Consider the following 21713-nt stretch of genomic DNA (forward strand, 5'->3'; position numbering starts at 1 on the left):
CCTAGGCTGGAAATCCTATCAAGGTCTATTGCATTTCTGGCAATGCAACAAGGGTGTTTCAACCTCGCTTTTCTAACATGGAATACCTCTGTTTCTTCTGAGGCAAATAGGATAACTCAGTGGAGTCCTGAGTCCAATACCTTTACTTTCAGTATTTGCTATTATTTTGTGAGACAACATGCAGAGAAAGGCATAAAACCCCACTTATTCATAGGCCAACCTTTGCTGGATGACATTTCCTCCCTTACAGATCCTGATGACAATGAGACTGACCTGAGCTGTAACAGGTTAATTTCCAGATGTCCCTGGAACTAAAGAAACCATTAGAGAGGCCAGAGTAGACAAAGTTCTGCTGATCCATCACTTTCAGCTTGTGTAAATTCAACTGAGAAGTCTCTGCCATAGGTTATGTGTGCAGGCTTGTTCTGGAACACCAAGAAGCCCTTTAGGGTCAAAAAGCTTTCAGCCCCCCCAAAAGTGTTAGCTGATTTGTGGTTTGGGCAGCATTTGGCAAGGTGTTTTCCTTGGCTGTACATACAAGTCTACAGAGAATCTGTTGCTTCTCAGTGCACCTTCAGCCTGTCCTAATTGCTCCTGAAATCCTGGCAAGGCTGAGCTCCATCACAGACCCAGCTTGGGATTCACAGTCAACTGCAGTGTAAGCTCTTGAGCAGGGAGCAGTTTGAGTAAATGGCGTTTTCTTGGGTGAGGGAGGGAAACATGGGGAAAGGACCCAGTAGCCATTGGAGATGTAAAATTAAAATGAATTTTGGTCATTTTAATAAATATATATCAAGGAAATTTCACTTTACTGCAACAACACATCAGTATACAAGCATCTAATATTTAAGCTTAAAACATCAAGCGTTTATCAAATATTGGAAAAGAGCAGACATTACTAGACTATCTGGATATAACACAAGAAAAATCAGGTTTTTTAAAAAATTGGTCCTTGTGGACAAATGTCTAAATGATGATCCTACTCATACACTGTATGAATGAGATCTATATTTAATATTATTATTATTAATAAAAAAGCTTCTGTCTTGGAGAAATCAGGTGGGACTTGTACTTTCTTTATTTGTCATTTTTCACAATGATAACCCTTACAAATGTATCAGTTTAAACCCAGCTGACTTCATAGAGGTTATCATTGATTTATATCCTGCTGTGTTTGGGGTCACCTTGGCTGGGGGGGACTTCTTCCCATGACCACTGGGCTTTCTGAGAAAGAACATACAGTTTGCAAATGTATTTTGCTACCCAAAATAACCATGGCCCAGAAGGACTCCAGCTGAACCCATAAAATCCAAAGCAGGGGGTCTCAGACTCAGAGGTCTGTCTGACTCAGTGCCAAGCCTAGGGCTGTGTCCCCCTGGGGACCCTCATGCCCTGCATCGAGCTGGCTGCTCCCCCAGCACAGAGGTGATTTTCACCCTTTGGGCAAGAAACAAGAGGAGATGTCACTTGAGTGCAAGATGCTGTGGGAACAGGCAGCTATTTATGAGTCAGCTGTGGCCTGGATGTGGCTATTTTGCTGGGCATATCCTGCCAGTTGTTATGGGGACTGTGGGAACTAATTAATTTGGTGGACTCATTCTTGGTCCAACCCCAACTACTGTCTTCTGGGCATTTTACACAGCACACTTTTGCAATCGGCCTACCTAGGGATGACTAAATGTTGTCCTCAGCTACTGAAATCTCAGCTCATTTCTCCAAAATGTTCTTTTTTAAAATTAAACCCCTTACATTCATTCAGATAAAACTGTGTTTATCGCCACATTATTAATTAACGTTGTGCTTTTTGCCTTCTTGTCTTTTTTTAAATCAACAGCAAAAGTCTTAGAAAACTCCCGCATGCTTTTGCAATCTAAAAGAGAGAAATTATGTGAAACAGAATAGAGTATAAAACATGCCACTGGTTCATGAACTTCATTATACGAAGAAGAAAAAAAAAGAGCCCCAGCAACAGACAGTTGCCATAGAAACACTCAAGCATCGAATGCTTGTTTACAAGAGACATCTCTCTATTGTTTCTTAAATCCCTTCCTAAGGATGGCAAATCAAAAAGCAATTGAGCATCAAAAAGGAAGAACAGAGATGTTTGAATAGGAAGTTGAACTCAGTACTTCAAAGGTTAAAGGTTTCTAATAATATTGATCCACCCTGTGGGTTTCTTTTTAAATCTCTGTTTAGGTTAAATCCCTGCTGTATCAGATTCATACTTAATTTTCACGCTGGCAAAAATTAAGACAAAAAGTAAGGCACCAAAAAAAACCTGCCCTGTATAACAACAAGCCTCATTAGTTATTACAGCCGAGGTGAAAACATGCAAGTACTTGAGCTGCATGTTTGATTCTGATTAAGATTCCATAAACAGGTTATTTATGCTATGTCCTATTTTGTCAGTTGAACAAGACACTGAATACAGGAATTCAAGAGTATCAGTACAAAACATAAGGATGGTTTATTCCCAATCCACGAAGACAGTCCTTTGTCAGAACGAATACTGAGTTACAAGGAGCATATCATCCTTGCTGGTAGCATCAATTTGTTTACCAGACTTCTAATTCCTTGGTAAACATAATGGAGGTTCTTCTTAATTAATGGCAGACTTCTTGGGGGCGGGGATATGTAAAACGATATGTTTTCCCCATCTGGCTGATTGGCATTTTCAGCAATGAAAGCTCCACCATAGCTGCACAGACTACAGTGCTCAGCAGCAATGCAACTGTGCTCTTTCTGAAGTCTCCACATTTATAAATAGCCACTGATGTGGATGGCAGAGACACTTTACGCAATCTGCTCTCCAGTCTTTTAGGTCTACACATCATGTTTGTGGCATGATTGTACCAGTCGTAGAAAACTATTAAAAAATCCATCCAAAATAAAAATTTGATAGAGAAAGAACATGCTGTGCATGCTTCAACAGAGCGAGAAAGATGCCTCATATCTTACTTCCTTTGTTGCAGCAGATTTTATTACTTGGTAAAGATTCTTTTTTCCTTAAGGATTTTTTCCAAGATTCACTTATGTTGCTCTTGTCATTACATCCAGTCTCAAAATAGTCATAAAATTTGCCTTTACATTCGAGAGCATGGGTGCCTCTTACAGGTTCACAGTTCAGGGCGATGCTCTCTCGCTCAGGTTCATTACCTCCTTTCTCATCATTAAATTTTGCTTTTTCCTGATTACTGTGAGACCTGCCATTAGTGATGAATATTTCATTAGCAGGTATCTGGTCATCACTTCTGTAAGAAGGTGCACTGCCAACTTCATAATCCACCTGCTGGGAACAGCTTGGCAAAGAAATGGGAGGGGAGGAGGAGGAGGAAGAGGCGGAGGAGGAGGAGGAAGAAGAGGAGTTACTTTCTGTACTAGCATTAACAGAGTAGGGTAGATTTAAATAGTGACTGCCACATTCTTGATAGAAGCAGCACATGTGGAGTTTCTCGTACTCCTCCTTTGCCATCCGAAGGCGTTTTCTGTATGGACAGTCCTGAGGCACAAACCACTCTTGCGGGGAGGTGCCACTGAAGGAGCAGGCAGAGAAGCACCAGTTGTTCTGCATGATGATCTCTCCATGGATTCTCTTCATCAGATTGTTGATGAGGACAGATCTCCGCAGGTAGACTTCAGGATCGTCAATGAATTTCAGCTTTTCCAAAGACATGTAAAGAATATGAGCTCGCTCCTCAAACACGGAGATTGTCTGAAAATGCAAAAAACCACAAGATATTGAACTGAAGGCAACCAGTTTTGTTCCAGACAAGGAGAAAGGATATGAAGCAAAATATTCCCTCTGTGTCACTACTTTTCTGTTCTTTTTCTGAGGCATCTAAAACAGGCTTTTCATTTTGCATACCCATGGAGTTGGGGACCTGCTTTTTCTTGACCACAGCATTCCCCCATGTTTAGAGGTAAGCAGCTGAGCTTAGGAGGGAAGTAGCTGAGCATTACACCACAGAGGCATCTGCAGGACATAAATCCAGGGTGGGAGGGGGAAATCCAGATGCACACATCTGGCTCTTTAACTGCATTTGGGATTAGAACATAAAATTGTGGTGCAGTTTTGCTCCAGCGATGGCTGGGGGGCTTTTTGTTGCAAATGGACCCAATTCCATCATCCCCTGTGGGGGTTCTACAAAGCTCTGAAGCCAAGCAAGCATCCTTCTGTAGCTCAAGGTTTGCAAGAGGCAGCCAGCAGCCATCGCCTCTCACAGCAAGTGCTGGAGCATTTCATCTGCTGCCAATGGAAGAGGCCTCCAGCGAGGAGGTCTCCATTTGCCAGGCTCTTACACTGCTCTTGTGCACTGAAGTGCATGCAGGGAGGGAGAAACCCATCTCAAAGCATCCCAGCATCTGGAGAGCAGCTGTTGGCCTGCACACTACAGCCTGTGCTCTACAGGACCGGTGGGAATGCAGACAGGCAGGGACAAGGTCAGGAAACGAAGAGAGGATAGGGATTTGCAGAAACCCTGGCTTGACGCCCACAGATTTGTTCTCCCTTCCATGGTCCTTCCAGGACTCCCTTTCTCAGCACTGGCAGCATGAGCACGTTAGTGCCCCCGGATTCTGCACTGTAATCACTACCCTGGGAATCAAAATAAGAGAGGGGGCAATGCATGCTACTGTAAGCACTATTAACTAATTTTCATTTTTAGTAAGAATTTGGTTTGCGTAGGAGAACAGCAGCACAGCACAAAGAGAGACTGCTCTAAATCCCCCCATCTGTGGCTTGATCATTCTTCCCTTTCCCACATGGTTACAGCATTTTTGCAGAGTGGAAGTCGTAGCTAGGAGGACTGAAAGAGCTTAAAGCACAGCTGCTTTTCACATCCATTCAGCTCTGCTCAGCCCTCTAGCTCTTTCCACAGCCTGGTCATGTCTGCGAGGCTTAGAAGCAGCACAGTGCCTCATAAAAACAAAAATTGGCCATAATTTCATACGAGTTCACAGCTGAAGCTCTTTGTTAGAGAGAGTAATTTTCTATAATAAATGACTCATTTTAAATTATATTAAGCCTATAGGTTCATTTGAGTCCTTTATACCTGCTGCAGCAACAGTAAGTGAAGCCATAAAAACCTGGAGAAAACTAGTATGCCTTGAACTGGGAGTCTCCTGGAGATATGTCCTGGAGGGACACCAGTAGGAACAAGTTGTCAAAGACTTTCTTTTACATGTTTGCCAGCAGCCCTCTGGAGATAGGCTCCAGGCCCTACCATCATACCCTCTATGGGACAAGTAATCTCAGAACATAACTCTTTACTGCGTGGCAGAGGTATAAACATGTAAGAAATTCAAGGAAACCTGGTGGGCATCCTCCCTCTGCCAAAGCTCGGTGTTGCAAAGTAGAAAATGTATTTGGGCCGAACAAAAGAAAGTGGTGGCCCAGTGTTTCTGGCACGATGCACCTCTACAAAGAACAGCACAAAACAGTGGCTGGGTCTAGCTTACCAATACCTCTACAACTGCTTTTTATTGCTGTTAGAAAAAGCTAAGTAGCTATTCCTCCTCCCCCTCTTTGCAAGGAAATTGATCACTGACACAAAAATCCAACAATATCATTAAAAAAAAGGCCTGGCTGAAAACTGGGGGAGTGATGTGCACTGTGTGAGCCACGCTAACTAACCAGAGCACATTTTTCAACACCCTTGGTGCTATTTATTCACTGCTCTGGCAGCAGACCGGATACCTTCTGAAATTAACAGCAGGACAGCTTTTCACCTTCCTGGTCCAGGTAGTTATTTCCAGACAACTGTGTTTGTAGCTGAAAATTCCTTCAGCTACTCTAAGGTCCTTGGGAAGTGAGCTTGGCATTACTGCTTGCTTCTCCTCCCCAGAAATCCCTCCCCCATTGCCAAGAGAACGTGAGCAGTGCTTGACCTCGATGGGCCAGGTACAATTTAACGAGGTAAGGATAGTGTCTCAAGGCATGAGCTATCGTTAAGCACTTCACCCGAGGCATTCAGTTCCATACAGGACTGAGCCCATAATGAAGAGGAGCATAAAATCTCTCAAAAAATGTCAGTTTTCAATTTAGGTATTCACCAGCCTCAGAAATGTTTGCTCTAATCTCCTCTGAAAACTTTCATTAAAAAAATATTCTTTCATTTACTAATCTGTTCTTTGGGAGTTGTTGGCTTTTTAATAAACAAGATTAAATACTGAAGGAACTTGTATTCGCTTTCCAAGTAATTTTTGGTTTTTTTTAGTGGATCTGTAACCCGTGTGGGGTATATGGAACCTCTTACTATTTTCTCCCCTGGAAAAAAGTTTCATATGAGTGGGAAATCTTTTACTTATTTTCTTCCTTTCTGTTGTTCAAATGCTGTTACAGAGCTGTTTCTGTAGGCATGACATAAACTAGCTAAGAACAAAATAATCTGAAAAAAAAAGAAGTTATTCTCATCATTTCCATTTACAGTTGTTATAAATGCAGAAACGCCTTTGCTTCTTTTGCAATTGATGACAATACAACAATAAATGTGAAGAAGTGACAACTGTTTGTTTCTGAGCAAACAGCTGGATCATTCTCCTAATTTCAGCAGAGTATTTCAGCCCTCTGGAAATGGGTCAATCGAGTGTTACTAAGCATCTGAAACTCAGAGTAAAAATAATGACTATTAGAAAACATACTTTATGTGTACAGCTGCTGAGCGGTGGATGAAAATCCTCTTCTTCCACATATTTCCTTTTAAAGTATGTGATCTTGGATGTTGTTACAGGATTTGAAATTCCCCTGTAATGCGATCCTGCGGGTAATAAATCAGATATGACAAATGACATGCGGTTTGCCGGAGGTTCTCCAAACAAAATACTTTTCATTTCCCTTCGCGCTACGGGAGAACTCCGCCGCATATTTTCGCATCTCTTCGCGGCGACAGAAGCGAACGCTGCCCTGCCTAGCGCACGGTGCGAGCGGCGGCGCGGGGAGCCGGGGCTGCCGCAGGGCGCTCGGCTGCCGGACAGCTTCGCCCCTCCGCCGTGCGCCGATGCCGAGAGCGACAGCGCCCGGCGGTCCCCGAGCACCTGCGGCCGCGCTGGCCCGCGGGAGACCCCCGCCCTCCGCCCGCCTGGCTCCGCGCACAGCCCCTGCTCCCCGCGGAGGCCGCCCTGTCCCCCCGGCGCGGTGCGGTGCGGTGCGGTGCCTACCTGCGGCGGGGGGCCCGGGGGCCGGCGGGGTCGGGGCCGGCGGGGCGGCGGGGCCGGGGCGGCCGCAGCAGGGCGGCTCCCAGAGGGCGCGGTAGGCGGCGAGGTCGGCGGCTCCCTCGGCGGCGATGGGGCGGCCCAGCCGCTGCATGGGCAGCACCAGGGTCATCGCGGGCGCCGGCACCTGGAAGCGAAGCAGCGCGGTGAGCGCCCGCCGCCCTCACCTGCCCCCCGCCCTGCCGCGTTCCGCCCCCCGCGGCCCCCGGCGGCCAGACCTCTGCGCACACGGATATTGAAAACAGACGCGTAGCGAGCTCACACAGCCACGCGTTTGGGTTTTCTTCCCCCCCCTTTCTTACGGCAGGAAAAAGAGCGGAGCCCTCTCCCACAAAGGGCGCGGGGTCCCCGGCACCGGGAGTTGCTGCGCGCTCCCCCCGCCGCCCCCGGCCGCGCTCCCGCTCCCCCCGCCGCCCCTTCCCGGCCCCGGCGGCGCTCACACACCGGCACGGATCCGCTCACTGCCTTCCCATCTCCTCCCGGCGGCGGTGGCACGGCGCGCTCGGCACCGGCGGGGTGCGAGTCTGCCTGTCTAGGTGCGTGTGTGTCTGCGGTGCGTGTGTGTGAGAGCGAGAGAGAGAGCCCAGCAGTCCGGGATGGCGTTCCTTTCTTCTTCCTTCCCTCCCAAGCGACACAGACAGCGGAGACTTAGGTAGTTGTTTCCACTAGCCCCGATCGGACTGAACTGGATCTGCCTCCAGTCAAAACACTGCGAGACTAAGACAGAAAATTGGCTCCGGTTTCACGCCGTGAGTTGCGGTCCCACCGGAGCCAAGCACAACATCGGCGGAGCGGGTGGAATATTAAGCAGGAGCGGGGACTCCGGGGCCAGCGCCGGGCTGCGAGCTGCCTCCTGCCGCGCCAGCGGGCGGGAGGGGAGGGGAGCAGGGGGGGAAGGCGGCAAACTTTCTGCGAGGGGCGAGGGATGAGTTCATAGTCACCTACTCCTTGGCAGCGGAGCGCGGAACAATGCGCCCAGACACGGCCCGGCCCCTCCCTCTCCTTCCTCCTCCTCTCTCGAAGAAAGCGGGATGTAGTTTCCCCTCGGCGCAGCCCTCCCCGAGGAAGACGACGGCCCGAGCAAGCGGCGGGAAGGAGGGGCTGCAGGTGGGCAGGTGGAATTTCAGCAATTGTTTGTGTTAGCAGCTGAGCGCTCTCGAACAAGAGGAAAAAATAAACCGCAGCAGAAGAGGGAGGAAAAATAAATCGTTCACATCTGCCAGTTGTTTTCTTAAATCCTAGCACAAGGCTGCTACTTTATTAAGAAGCGGCTTCCAGCGTGTGCTGTCTGCGTGTTGGATGCCTGCGTGCATGGATCTGCCTTGCCTCCTCCCAGGGCAAACCCGGGAGCTGCAGGGACAGGCAGCCGAGGGCCTCAAGCAGTTTGCCAGAGCAAAGGCCACCAGCCTCGCTGCAGTCAGACTGACAGGTGCCCAAACCCCTTCCTCAGAGCCAATTTACTGCTGATGCACTGCATACAGCCCTCAGTCATTTTCTTGCAGTAGCCCCTTAATGCCATCTTGCTTTTCTTGGACCAAGAAATGACAGGGAATGGCAAGCCACTGGACTGGCCCACTGGAAGTTATCCCTGACACAGACAATATATATTATTTATTCCCCACACCTCTTCTTACCAGCTGAGTTCCAACATATGGAAGGAGCGGTCAAAATGAGTCAGTCTGCTGACCTAAACAGAGGGCCAAGAAGTGGCCCAAGAATGAGCTGAAAAGTCATATATTTTGTGTCTGAAAAGATTACACCATCATTAGAAAGCAGCAATGGACTCTTCTCATTAATCCACACTAAGGAATCATTCACAGGGGCACATCAATCTTCTCACATTGGCAAGGTGTCAACACTCAGTGTTTGTCCTGAGAGAATAAAGGTTGGAAGAAACTCACTGCTGCTTCTGAAGTCAGGATTTCTTTGCTTGTAATGAATTCTGCATCTCTTTGTGATTTTTTTTTTTTTAATGAGAGTCGGAGACTTCAACTCTGCATCTTTTTCTTACCATGTTTCATGACAAATAGGTCTTCCTAAGCTCAAGCAGAAACATGCAGGAAGGAAGGAAGTGTTGGGATGCCTTCTGCACAGTGCTGCTAATTTATCTTGAAAAACTGAGTTCTCTGGACAGCCACGAAAGTAAATTAACTGCTTCTGCTGTTTACAACATGCAAAATTAATAGAGGCAGGCCAGTTCACTTCCATAAACAGCTATTGTCCATACATATTTTCCATGTTTCCAAACTGTATAAAAACAAGACATAAATAATATGCTTCCTTGGGAGAAAAAAAAAAAAAACCAAAAACCAATCACCAGGAAACCAAAACCCCAAACGAAGCTTGTAGGTCTCAGCATGTGTTACAAAGCTTTAGAGGTGGCTCTCAGCTACAAAATAAGTCCCATTTTGTAGCAGAGGAATTGCTTCAGCACACAGAAGCTGAGAACCAGGCTTTTAAAAGAGCTTGTGACTCTGGGCATGCCATTTGTTCCCCTTGGATGTTCAGAAGCACTGATTTCCAGCTGCTGCAAATGAGTGGGAAGAGAGCTGCAAGCAGTCAGCACATGGGAAAAGTCAGCCTCCTTGAAGGTAAAGTTGGACACAGCAGAAGTGTAAGCCAGTGTTTACTGAGGAAGTGCTACCAAGCCCAGCTCCACAAACAGGACCTCTGGCATTGCTCCTGAAGAGCCAGCCTACTGTTTTTCCCCATCAAGGATGGTAAAATCCATTCCTGAGTATCTTGCCAGAAGTCACACAGCAAATCAGTGTCAGCACCAGAAATAGAACCAGATCTCATCGTCCTCCAGCCGTAAGCCCAACCCATTTATGTTACATTATCTTATGCAATGGAGGGACTTTGTCCAAAATCCCGTTGGTTTCAATGAGACTTTGCAGAGCAGCACACACATTGTTACATTTCCATTAGCGCCTCTGGAAATAAAGGATGAAAGACGTACATTTGAGCATACAATACGTTTACTATACAAAATTACAGCAAAAGGTTGATACTTAGGGCTGGATTCAATTTTGAAAAATCCATTTGGGAGCCTTGTGTGGGCTTCAGTGGCATGGAAGCCAGGCACAGTTTTTTATTGAACCCAGCCCTCCATCCTTAGGCTACCACAATTTTTCCATTTTGTCAGCCAAATGCATTCAGTGTGAAGACACCCCGAGGCATCTGCAGCAGCCTGAAGGTTAAAATGTCAAACTTTTTCCGTATGCAGTTTCACACAGTAAGACTACTATACATTGCCACGCTACTCCATTTGCTGGGGTTTTCACTCCCTATTCCTCCAGAGCCATTATGATGTTAATGAGAGAACTGTAATGATGCCATTCACATTATAACAAGCCTGATGCGATGTCAGAGAAAGAGGCTTTTTATACAGTTCCAGAATGCTTCTGAAAACCCAAACTTAAATATAAAATGCCCATGACTATAAAGCTGCATCTCACCGAGACCAGTAAAAACAAGAAAATAGACTTAAGATGGCTATTCCTTGTTTAACCCCTGCGTTTGTGCCCAAGTGCTGCAGCAGGTTCAGTCTTCATCATATAGTGCAGAGCATTTCCATTGCATAACAACATGACTTGAGGAGAGAATAGCGTTTCTTAGCTGTGCTCTGCCATTGTTAACATCTGGATTGCAGTGCTTAGAAAACAAAATTGCCATCGTTTTGGTAGCTGTAACCTTTCTGGCATTTCAGAAAATTTACAATGCAGAAGCAATCAGGAATCCCACTGCATGCAGGCTGTGCAGACCCACCGTCTAAAGAAGCAGTGACAGCTGGTAAGAAGAAGGGGAAAAGCACAGTCACATGCCCAGACTGATGTACCTCCCTTAAAAACAACCCCCCGACTGTATCACCTGTAAACTATTCCAGACTAACCTCATTGTAAACTATCTACTCTTTACGATTGATGCAACCAAGTTTGGTGTCGCCAACTTAGCTGAGGGAGGCAGGGCACCCTGTGGCCAGGAGCGTCATGGAAAAGGGCATAAAGGCTCCCCTGGGAGCAGCAGATAAAGGCATGAGGCTGCCAGCATCACTGGCAAAGAGAGCAGAGCCATGCTGTAGAGACAATTGTGGAGTGATGACAGCTATGGCAGAACTGTGGCAACCTCACATGGGAAAATAAAAGACTAGATGGAGGCAAATAAGGAGGACAGGCAGGAGGTGGCTTGGCTCTGACCACAGCAGCAGACAGGGAAGAGGATGTTGGGAGCTCGTGTTTAAATAGATCAAACTGGCTGATATGTCACAGGTTCAAGGAGGAGGAAGTTACAAACAGAGACGGGAGATAAGGAGGGCCTTGATGAAAATGTTTATTGTTTGGATAGATATGCATGGAGTTGGAGCAATGTTATGAATGAAGCCGTGGAAACACTGGGGGACACCTAATCGCAGCACACTGGGGCAGCCCAGTCACAGGAAATGAAAGCAAAGGATCAGAGACAATCCCTGCACTCAGGGCTCTGGAGGCAAGCTGAGCAGCAAGGCTGCAAGAAGTGGAAAAGCCTCTAGAATTTGCCATGATGGATTTAAATTGAAAACTGGACTTCCAAGAGACAGCCCATGATTGGGAGCAGACAGGGAGACTTATCCCTTCTCTTATTGAGATAAGATAGCTGAAGAGAACTGCAATGTGCCAGAGCAGAGCAGTCCCTGGTCTGTGGCAGGGAGATGCTGACCACAAACCAGAGTCATCAGAGAGGCAGCAGGGGGAAGAGGGCAATGAGGACAGGTGCAGCAAGATGCTATGGGCCCCAGGCAATGATGATTTTCTGTTTCTTCAGCTGTAGCCCTACCAGAAACACATATAACATCATCTAACAAAAGCTGGATCCAAGGGTGAAATGAAAGGGTTAAGGCTAGCTGAAATAACTAGACTGGTAGAACAACAGGTCTGTGTGCCAACAGGGTCAATTCAGCTTTTCATCCTTTGGAGGTATAGATAAACTATAGGCCTGCCAAGTCCAGTGTTTTTCCTTGTATTTCTTGGCCCTTACTTCAGGGAATTTCAAGGAATCCACTGGTTTTTTTCTTTTGCTTTCTTTTTTTCCTCCCCCTTCTTTTTCTAGAGCCAGACTTACTGTTTGGTGGAAAAGGAATTAACTGGAAATCAGAAATTGATTTCTCTGTCGAGATACAGCCTTTTCCATGGAAGTTTTTCAAAGGTATCTTCACTTAACTTCCACCCTAATTTAGATTATACAGCTCCAGATGCTCAAGTGTCTCTTTCTCAAGACAGCATTCAGAGCAAGTATTTCTCTAACTTTTCTAATTTCCACATGCTAAGTTTTTTTTCTTTACATACTTTTCAGTTGATTTGTTTCCAGAAAGACTTTATGGAGTTACTCTGAAACAATATATCAGAGTCCCCCTGGGTTTCAAAAAAAAAAAAAGATTTAAAAGAAAATGTACTTTTGAATTCTTAAAACTTTTTTCCTTTCTCCTCCTTCTGTGTCTTCTCCTGTTTCTATGAAGCAGAACTAGAGAAAGTTTCTATACTGACAGAAAAGATGTTTCCTCTCTTATTTCTTCGTAGGCATATGGCACCTATCAGAACACTTGGTAGCCAACATGCAATGAACTCTTAAATGCTGGTTCTAACAGTTAAAGTTTGCCCCAGAATTTATGCAAATATATGAAAATGCAAGCAAAATTGCAATTTATTTTGCCACAGGGCTCTGGCAGATATGAGAAAAGGTGCCATCACATTTTCTGCAGCCATCTCCCAAAGGCTTCTTTGCCTGCCTGGTCTGGGAGAACAATAAAGCCCCGTGGTATTCATTTCAGTAAGCATAAATATTTTTTCCAGTGTTCTTAGCCAAAATGTCTCATATGCTCTCTGCCTCCACCCCGCTGGTGGCTGCGTGGCCCTGCTCGACATAAAAAACTCTGTCCAGGATACACTTAGCTCAGTGGGAGTTTAGTTTGCAAAACGCCTCAGCATCCTGAGGGCAAAAGGTGTTCCTCTTATTGCAAACTGTAACCGACAGCATTTCTGATTAGTTAACCTTTGTAAGAGCTTTTAACACTGAATAGGTCCTCAGTGTTATTACTGGGACTGAAGTCAGAGAGAAAAAGGAGTCCCGGTAGTCAGGCGGGGCTGAGAAAAAGCAAAGCCCTGCTGTTACATAAGGAGACTTCCCAAATCACCAGGCAGTTCTCATCACTTGTTCTGGAAGAGAGGTACCAATTAAAACCGCTTCCCCACTTAACTTTCACTCCCGTGCACAGCACATGCATGTCACCGGCACCGTAAATGAGATGGTTTATGGAGTTAATTATATTGCATTCTTCACTTTTTTTGTCTGCTGAAGAAAGTAAACAAAACAAACACAAAAGTGTTTTGGAACAAAGAGCGAGTTGTCTCCCACTTTGCTGTGTGCTACTTTCCACGAAGAATGAGAGCTATTATTATTCTTTTACAAGTTTCCTTCTAAGGGAAATAAACACCAAAGGTAGGATTCCAAGGAAATGACTCACAAATATTGGCAACAGGCTCCGAAAATTGGATCCAGTCTTTGCAAAAGCCTTTAGCAGAATACTAAACCCTCTTATTGCAAAATAAACTTTTCCCAGATGAGCTCCACATCAGCTCCGGGAGTGTGTGAGTGAGTGTGAGTGTGTATGTATGTGTGTGTGTGTGTGTGTTAGCGCTCGGAGACAGGACTAAAACCCATCTTTCACGTCTCCCCTTCTTCCCTCTGGGGCACCGCTGCTGATGCCATTTTTAGCTGGAAGCTGGAAATCTTTAATAACCGACTGAGTCATCCTCGGGAGAGGGAGGGGAAGGGATGTGTCTCACCTTGCCGAGCAGCAGGCTGCCCGCCGGCCGTCCCCACCCTGAGACCCCCGGCAGAGAGGGCTGGGCAGACGATCTCCTACAAGCCGAGCTGCAAGAACTGGCAGGAACCTTTATCCTGCAGCTGTAAAAATGAAGGGCAGAGCAGAGAAGGCTTTTTTTTTTTTTTTCCAATCCCCTGACATCGCATCGAATTCAGCAGGGCAAGATCAGCCTCTAATAATCTGTTTTCAGTCACTGAGTTAGCCTTTCAGATGCGCAGAAGGTAACCATGCACCGTGACTCATATTTTATTTCTTAATCAGGAATCCCAGGAACCAGGAATGCAGACATTGAAAAATCAGACAGCTGAGCAAAATCAGTGCGGCAGGATTACCATCTGCAAACAGAACAATCTACTTTGCATATTTATTTCTCAGCTGTTTAAAATTTTGAATCATAAATGCATATTCTGTATCGCTTGTAATGCATACACTCCAAATCGCTCGCGCTCTCTCATGTTGGTTTGGGGGGTTTGTTTGTTTGTTTTGTTTTTGACGATTTAAATCTGGTTAGACAAGAGCGACAGAAATTGCAAACCTTACACAGAATTCCTTTGTTGCTCGGTTCTACTTAGACAAGCCTTTTAAATGAAAGAAGCTGGTCCCCTCATTCATTTCCTTTGCAAATTCCTATTTAGCCACTCCAAGTCAAGATGAAACAAACGGTGATGCTGGTCCAGAGTCAGATTTTTTTTCAGAAAGTCCCTTTGCAGCAGCCAAGTACCTCCTTAAGACTCTAAAGGTTGCATTAGTGGAAGTTTTGCATCTGGTTCAAGGCATTGCCAGGTAGTTTCTAAAGCCTGTACTTCACTAAGTGTCCAACAGACAGAGCTTCCAACAGGACCTCTAAGTAAGGAACGATGTTTATATAGACTGTCTGAGACATTTGAATTGTGCTGAACTCCAGCCATTGCTCAACCAGTTATAACCAGCTGCCAGGGTTGGGAAGGAAACCAGGATAAACCAGTGTGGTGTCGCCTTCCCGAATCTGCTGGCAGGGTGGCACAGCAGGCTGGAAGGTAGGAGCTGCCCAGACCCCACCTCACTGCAGTGCTGGTGGGTGAGTTTTAATATTCATAATTGCACGGCTGCTCGTTTTAGAGACAGAAAGGAGGGATCAGCTGGGAAGTGGCGGCTGCTGCAGGGAAGACAATGCAGAGGGATGAAGCCAAGCACATGATAGAAAACATTTAGAGATCCACAAGTCCAGAATCACTGTAATCACTTTGGCTACCCCCTTTCTCAGCCTTTTGTTGTGCTCAGCTTTTTCTGCTTTCCGGAATCCTCCTGAAGCAGCCAGAGCAGCCACAGCCACAAGAGGCCAGGCAGGATCCCATCCTGCCCAGACACCACTGCTTCTACCCCTCTTAGTTCTGTTTTTCCCTGGACAAGGGAAAATAGCTCTGATCTGCTGCCAGGCATCCCAAGGGAGCATCTTCAGGGCAGAGATACAGGGAATCACTCTCACACATTTTTTAAAGATTAGGCACAATAAGTTTAGTTATAGGATAAAAATCTCCCAGCCACAACAGTGTGGCACAACTGCAGTGAGGAGCTGGAAAGGAAAGAGAATGGAGAGATCCCACCTTTTAATGGGACATGGGGGGTTGATTTAAAAGCATATTAAAAATGTTTTCATTCCACAGTAAATACTTGCAATGCACGTAAAATGCCTTAGAAAAAGGGAAATGCCTAATAATGAAAATTTTATAAAATTATGATACCAGTGCTGTTGAGTATCCATTTTTTATGCACAGTGTAGCTCATGAGGCAACCAGGCAGCACATATGACCTGTAATCTGCAGGAGACACTTTTGGCAGGGATGGATTAGTCATTCACCCCTGTGCTGTGGTGACATCTCCTCAGAGAAAGGCTTTCTGGGGAAGCCTCACAAGCTACAGTGTTAAGAGAACATATAAAATTTTGATGCAGAACTTCATATTTGACTGATTTTTTTTTTTTTTTTTTAGAATTTCAGCATCCAGGTCAATTCTTACTTACATGACTTTGCCCATTCATTTCTCAGTCTCCTTGTCCATGTCTCTGTTTTCAGACTTCAGTTTTTACAACCTATAAGAGCAAGCAAAAATGATCAATCTTATAAAAATTTAAAGGGCCTTTTTTATGTTTCAATTTACAGTGCAGACCCAAAACTACTAAGTTTTATTTTTTAAATAAGGCATTTTAAATTCAGTTTTCATTTTAAGTCCAATCTATTGATTTAATTGCTAAGGGAAAAGTAATCTCTAAATATTTATATCATATGAAATAATTATGCAACCACTGTCCTTGGACAGATAATATTCTGCTAAGATCTGCATTCAGTTATTTAGCTGGTGCTCCAGAAAGTGATTATTCCTTTTACTTGAGCAGTAGCTTAAAAAAAACCAAAACTTGAAGTTTTTCTGAGAATTAATTTTCAATTAGAGAACTGTTTTGAGGCATGTGTCCTCATGGAGGCTGGGAATCACAGTTCCCTGATCCACACCAGTGGTTCCTCCTCCAGAACTCACAGTTGGTCTTTGTTAACACTTCATTTTTCAGGAGTACTTTTACTGCCATGAGCAGGGACTGTTTATAAGGACAGTGCAGTCCAGTGTGGATGACACTCCCAGGGACCAGGAAGGACCAGGTGTCCTGGCAGAGTCTCCAGTGCATGCTGCAGGCAGGAAGTGCAGATCCAGGTGTGTGTGGAGAAGGGGGACACATGGGGGTGCTCCAGCTGGAGCAACCCAGCTCCCTGCAGGAAATTCTCCCTCCTCTACACAGGAGAAAGGAGCAGAGGGAGCCAAATGCTGGGCCCCCTGCCCTTAAACAGAGGATTTGCTTTCCTCTGTCCCAGACCTGGGTAGTCTCCAATGTGCAGAGAGGAAGACAGTGTTCTGTGTGGGAGGGACAGCATTTCAAGAGCAGGATCTGGTGCAATGGCAATTACCCAAAGCTGTTCCTGCTTGCCTGCTCCAAAACCTTCTCACAGCTCCTGCACAGCTGTGTCAGCCTTCTTGTTTATCCACATGGTGTGTCCTGGACTATATCTAAACTCCAGGGACTGGGAGATGCCTAAACTAAGTCCTGTGACGTTTTCTAACTGCTACAAGTAATGGCTGGGGACAGGGAATTGCTTTGGTTTAAACAAACCTGTTCAGCAATACTCATGGTTCAATGAAATGCACTACTCCCCAATTAAAAAAAACCCCAAAAACAAAAAGACAAACAAAAACCCCAAAACAAACAAACAAAAACAGAAGGAGGAAGATATGGAGAAGCACTTGGGTATTCCTTTATATTTTCAAGGTTTGTACAGTATATTGATACTCACTCCAGTGTCCATATCCACGTTCACCTACATCCACAGCAGCAACAGCAAAACCACTGTATTATCCAGTTCTTCTCAAATATGCACTCTGGAGCAGAACAGTGACGCTTTTTGCTAAAAGGAGAGAGATTTTTAAACTTCAGTATCAGTTCATCCATCAAACCACCAAGAAAAACTGAATAATGATCAGCTTCAGTTCAATTATTCAGTTGAATCATTTTTGTCATTGCAATGAAATTGCAATATGAACTCTAAAATAAAATTTAGATCTCATGTTAAATCTCTGAAGTATTTTTTTGGCTCCAGCTTAGCTGCTGTTCTGTGATAATGAATCAAAGATTCATTTCCTTCCCATGTCTACTTCTCCTTGACACATTCCTGTTCACCATCCCTCTCAGTTACACACGCTCTCTGCTTTTCACAAAGGGAGGAAAAGACTTCCCTCTCTCTGCTTCCAAGGAGCAGACGGTGCCAGCCAGCTCCCATTGAGCAGCTCCTCCAGCTCACCTCGCTCCATGAATAGTTCCACTGAGCGCAGTGGGACTGCTCAGCCTGAAGAAAGCTGGCACAACCTGGCCTCCAGAAGAAAGATCCCATCAGCCCAAAGACGAAAACAAGCTCGCAGCAACGGTGCAGGGCACAGCTCTGAGGCACCAGCCCAATTCGGGGACAGCCAGGAGAAGGTGCCAAGTTTCTGTTACATCCCGGGAGAAGTTTGCGCAAGGTTACCGGAGGATTATGCGGAACTCTGAGGGAGATCCTCTGGCAATTCTCTGCTGGGGCGATTTATTACTATAGGAGCTTGGGAAATACAAGCTGTCTTTAATAGGAATGCATCACAACCTCTGAAGGATTTATCATCTTAAAAGAGAAAAATCCTAGCAGCTAAAATGTACCATTTATGCTGAGAAATGTACCATTCAATTACAAAGCAAATTATATAGGTCACCTGTGTGTGGTTCTGCTCTCAAAAAGCATCAGCAGCTTCCTACTACTTTACAGCCATAGGAGCAATTCCTTTACATAGAGAAGCACACAGTAAATCACAAATAAAAGGTCCTCAAGAAAAGTATCTCGGTAGCAATTCCAGATCTGATGCACACAAAAGGAGTTAAAAAACAGCAGAGCATAGCCAACAGTTGAGAAATAAATCAGTAGAAGTTATTCTGGGAGCCAGTGGGTCACAGTAAGTTAAACTGTGTGCTATATTTGTTGTCTGAAATTATTCCAAAAGCAAAATTATTCCAAGAGAGAAGGATAAATATCCCGGAATAATCCAAACCAAAAATCAAATATAAAAGGAAGAATAATATTTCATTGGATTCCAAGTCCATGTAATCTTGAAGGAATTAACCACTTGCCCAGGTTTTGCTGTCTGTTTGTTTCTAAGGACAGAGACTGGAAGGAAAGCATTAGAGGAATGCAGGGAATCTCAGACAGGGCACTAAAATTTAGTTACTTATTTAGTTTATATACTGTGTATGTCTTTAAATAAAGTTGATTTTACCTTCCAAAATCTGATCCCAGCAATACAGAACACATACTGTGTTTCAAAGTATGCTTGTACAAAGGAAGTACTCACTTTAATAGAAGCCCAAAGTTAAATATATAAATTTTGAGGCAGATTTTGGAATTGAGGTTCACTCTCAGGTCCACTATTCTCTGCAGCAGGGCACTGGTTGGCCTAAGGATGATTCACCCATTACCACTTGAGCCGTTCCACACACACAGGTGTAAATGTTACAGCTTGTAAGAATTCCAGAGTTCCTGGAGATACTTGGTACATCAGGTCCTTCTCTGTCAGTGTGCTAGGAACTATGCACCCATTATGAGATTAAAACCAAAAGTAAATGCATACTTAAAGAAGGCACAAGTAAACCATTATCTCTGCGAGTTTAGCAAGAATTTAGCTTTAACAGGTAGTGGTACAAAACCACTGCTGTTTTGGGGGGCTGTCCTGGTGCAAGGCAGCATACTGCATCAGCATTTCAAGTCCCACACTGAAGGCTTTAAGCACCCATATAAAGTTTGACTTGAGTATTTTTTTAAGCTCTGAAGTAAATACCTGCCTATGCATTTTAAAGGCTGTTGCTTTTAAAAGGACTCCTCTAATTCAGCTGATAAAGTATCACACACTAAAGGTGGTTTAAAACAACAAAATGCAACCCACTCTGTGCACACAGGAACTTACATTTGGGCTTCAGCTGGCTGACACAATTCTTTTCACCCAGAGAGTTTCAAAGGCAAACAATTCCAGTATCTGTAAAGCATCAATTTTTCCTCATGTTTAGGCTGCCAAGGACTCTCCCAGTCATGCTCCTTTTCCCAACTATTAGCTGTACTTAGAAATAAATATATGTAATAAATCCAAAAGAATTTATGGATATGGAAATACCTATCTATGGAAAGCAGCAAGTCTGGAGACCTTCACCTCATTCAGCCTAACCGAAGAGCTTAATAAACTTGTTAGAAATTATTCTGCAAACCAGCAGGATTTTTGAGACTAAAAGAAAGGGAAGAAACCCCCAACTTAGTTGAATCTAATATAGAACAATTCAAGTTAGTTAAGGATTTCTTTACTTGCTTAGTGGTTATTTCCCAGTACTAATGTGAAGGTTATTACTAAAATACATGGGCCAGCTACTCCTCCTACAGGTCAACACACTGAGATCTTCCCTGGTAAGAAAACGGTTGTGGTGTTTCAGAAAGTGGCATATTTTTTTCAATGCCCCAGCCTGATTTCAGGCACCAAATTATTGCTGGAGGAAAACCAGCATTTTCTGCTGCCCCTTGCAGAAGAGAAGAAACAGTGATCTCAACTGGTCGTATTCATTAAAGATCCTCTAACACATTTCATAACAGTAGGTTCCTTAACCCCCAGGCTTTGGCCAAATTCCAACACAATTAGTGTCTACCTGAAAACTCTCCCATTAAATTAGGATTGATGGATTTGTCTCCTTCCTTAAACTGGTGAGCAGCACTGGCTTGAACTGCAGAGAGCTTTCTAGGCTTCATCTTCAAACTGGCTGATTTCAGGGTTAGGTTAGGAACATCAATACACTCACCTGACACAGGACTATATACCAAAATTAGTATTTTTTAATGTTTCAAATAACATTAATTAAAGGACATTTAATTAATTAATTGAAGTGAAAAGCACATCTCCACATTGTATGGAAAAAACAAACCAGAAAAGATCAAGTGCAATAAACTTGCTGAGAAATCCACTGACAGATGGAGTTAGTGGATACAATTGAAGGCTGAAGATCTAACTGCAGACCACCACGATGTGTTAACATTTTTTCAGATCCACTCCTCACATAAGCAACATTTCTACTTTTGGTACAAGGCAGAAATGTTTGTCATCCTGTGGTTACAGGGACTGTACATTAATCGAATCACTTTACAGCTTTTGTTATTTTGATGGCAGCATTTTCTGGGGATGCTTAATTTAGTTTGTCCAGAATGACAATGAGCAGTTTAAGTGCATTCTGTATTTCAGGCTCTTGACGCAGTCGATCTTATGCCGCATGTCTGGCTTCGGAGAAAGCTTTCAGTGAAATGTTCTGCATAATCAGAGAGGGTGGGATATGCACTCAGAGAACAATTCCTTGAAACATTTCTGGCAGTGGAAGGCTTCCCTAAGGGTGGATGAGCCCATTCTGAGGAAAAGCCAAGAAGGGAGCAGAGCAGCAGGTCTGTGAGATGTGCAGTGGTTTGGATAGCAGCACCCTCGGACCTTTACAGGTTGTCTGGAAACACCTGCTTGTGAATTACCTTCAGCAATTGCTCTCCCTCAGCTTCCTAGTGGTGCTGATGCTCCCACGTGGTCACACACAACCACTCTCTCCAAAAAGGCTCCCTGGGGTCCAAGCATCATCAGCAGAAATCCTTGTACAGGGGCACTTGTGTCAGATAAAGGGCAACCTAGGACCTTGAAGGGGATCCTGCTGTGGGACAAATGTTCTGGGGGTGGAAGATGGGGAAAAAAAAAGAGAGAATGTTTTTGGAGGTTCAGGAGAACCCCCCAAAATAACATAAACTGTATTAAAAGGACAAAATTTTAAAATATGACATTGCTATACATTTTCAAATTTATTATTTTAAAGGATGCATTATACCAGAAACAAGTAGCAATTTCTGGATTTCACTTCTAATAACCTTTACAAAATTTTTTTCAAAATAAGATGAGAAGTGTTTGGTTATATTCCAATAGGCAACAGTCAGCAGTGTAAAATGCCTCCATGCTCAGAACAGCTTTCTCAGGTAGTGACTTCTGTGTCATATTTAGCTGAGATAAGCACAGATTGCTGGGGAAGGACAGCTCAGCT

The 21713-nt window shown here is 44.5% G+C and overlaps 1 protein-coding gene and 1 long non-coding RNA gene across 4 annotated transcripts; both read right to left on the reverse strand.

Moving 5' to 3' along the window:
* Positions 1–752: 752 nt before the first annotated feature.
* On the reverse strand, positions 753–11010 carry SERTAD4 (SERTA domain containing 4). 2 transcript variants are annotated; one of them, XM_085054910.1, is made up of 5 exons: positions 8155–11010; positions 7654–7926; positions 7156–7336; positions 6640–6755; positions 753–3712 (listed from the first exon to the last, which is right to left on the reverse strand). In XM_085054910.1, the coding sequence occupies exons 3-5, from the start codon at positions 7319–7321 to the stop codon at positions 2948–2950; spliced, it is 1047 nt and encodes a 348-aa protein (XP_084911036.1). In that variant the 5' UTR covers positions 7322–7336; positions 7654–7926; positions 8155–11010; the 3' UTR covers positions 753–2947. The 2 variants fall into 2 exon arrangements, with proteins under 2 accessions (XP_084911036.1, XP_084911035.1); XM_085054909.1 differs by having other exon boundaries at positions 7654–11010.
* Positions 11011–13239: 2229 nt separating this feature from the next.
* On the reverse strand, positions 13240–21338 carry LOC146439267 (uncharacterized). Of its 2 annotated transcripts, XR_014850726.1 has the most exons (4): positions 21160–21338; positions 19574–19718; positions 17386–17409; positions 13240–16136 (listed from the first exon to the last, which is right to left on the reverse strand). It is a non-coding gene; the product is annotated as an uncharacterized LOC146439267 (long non-coding RNA). The 2 variants fall into 2 exon arrangements; XR_014850727.1 differs by lacking the exons at positions 19574–19718; positions 21160–21338 and adding an exon at positions 17890–17975 and having other exon boundaries at positions 17386–17496.
* Positions 21339–21713: the final 375 nt, after the last annotated feature.

Source organism: Lichenostomus cassidix, chromosome 3, assembly GCF_008360975.1.
Source record: "Lichenostomus cassidix isolate B80296 chromosome 3, HeHo_3.0, whole genome shotgun sequence".
NCBI lineage: Eukaryota > Metazoa > Chordata > Aves > Passeriformes > Meliphagidae > Lichenostomus > Lichenostomus cassidix.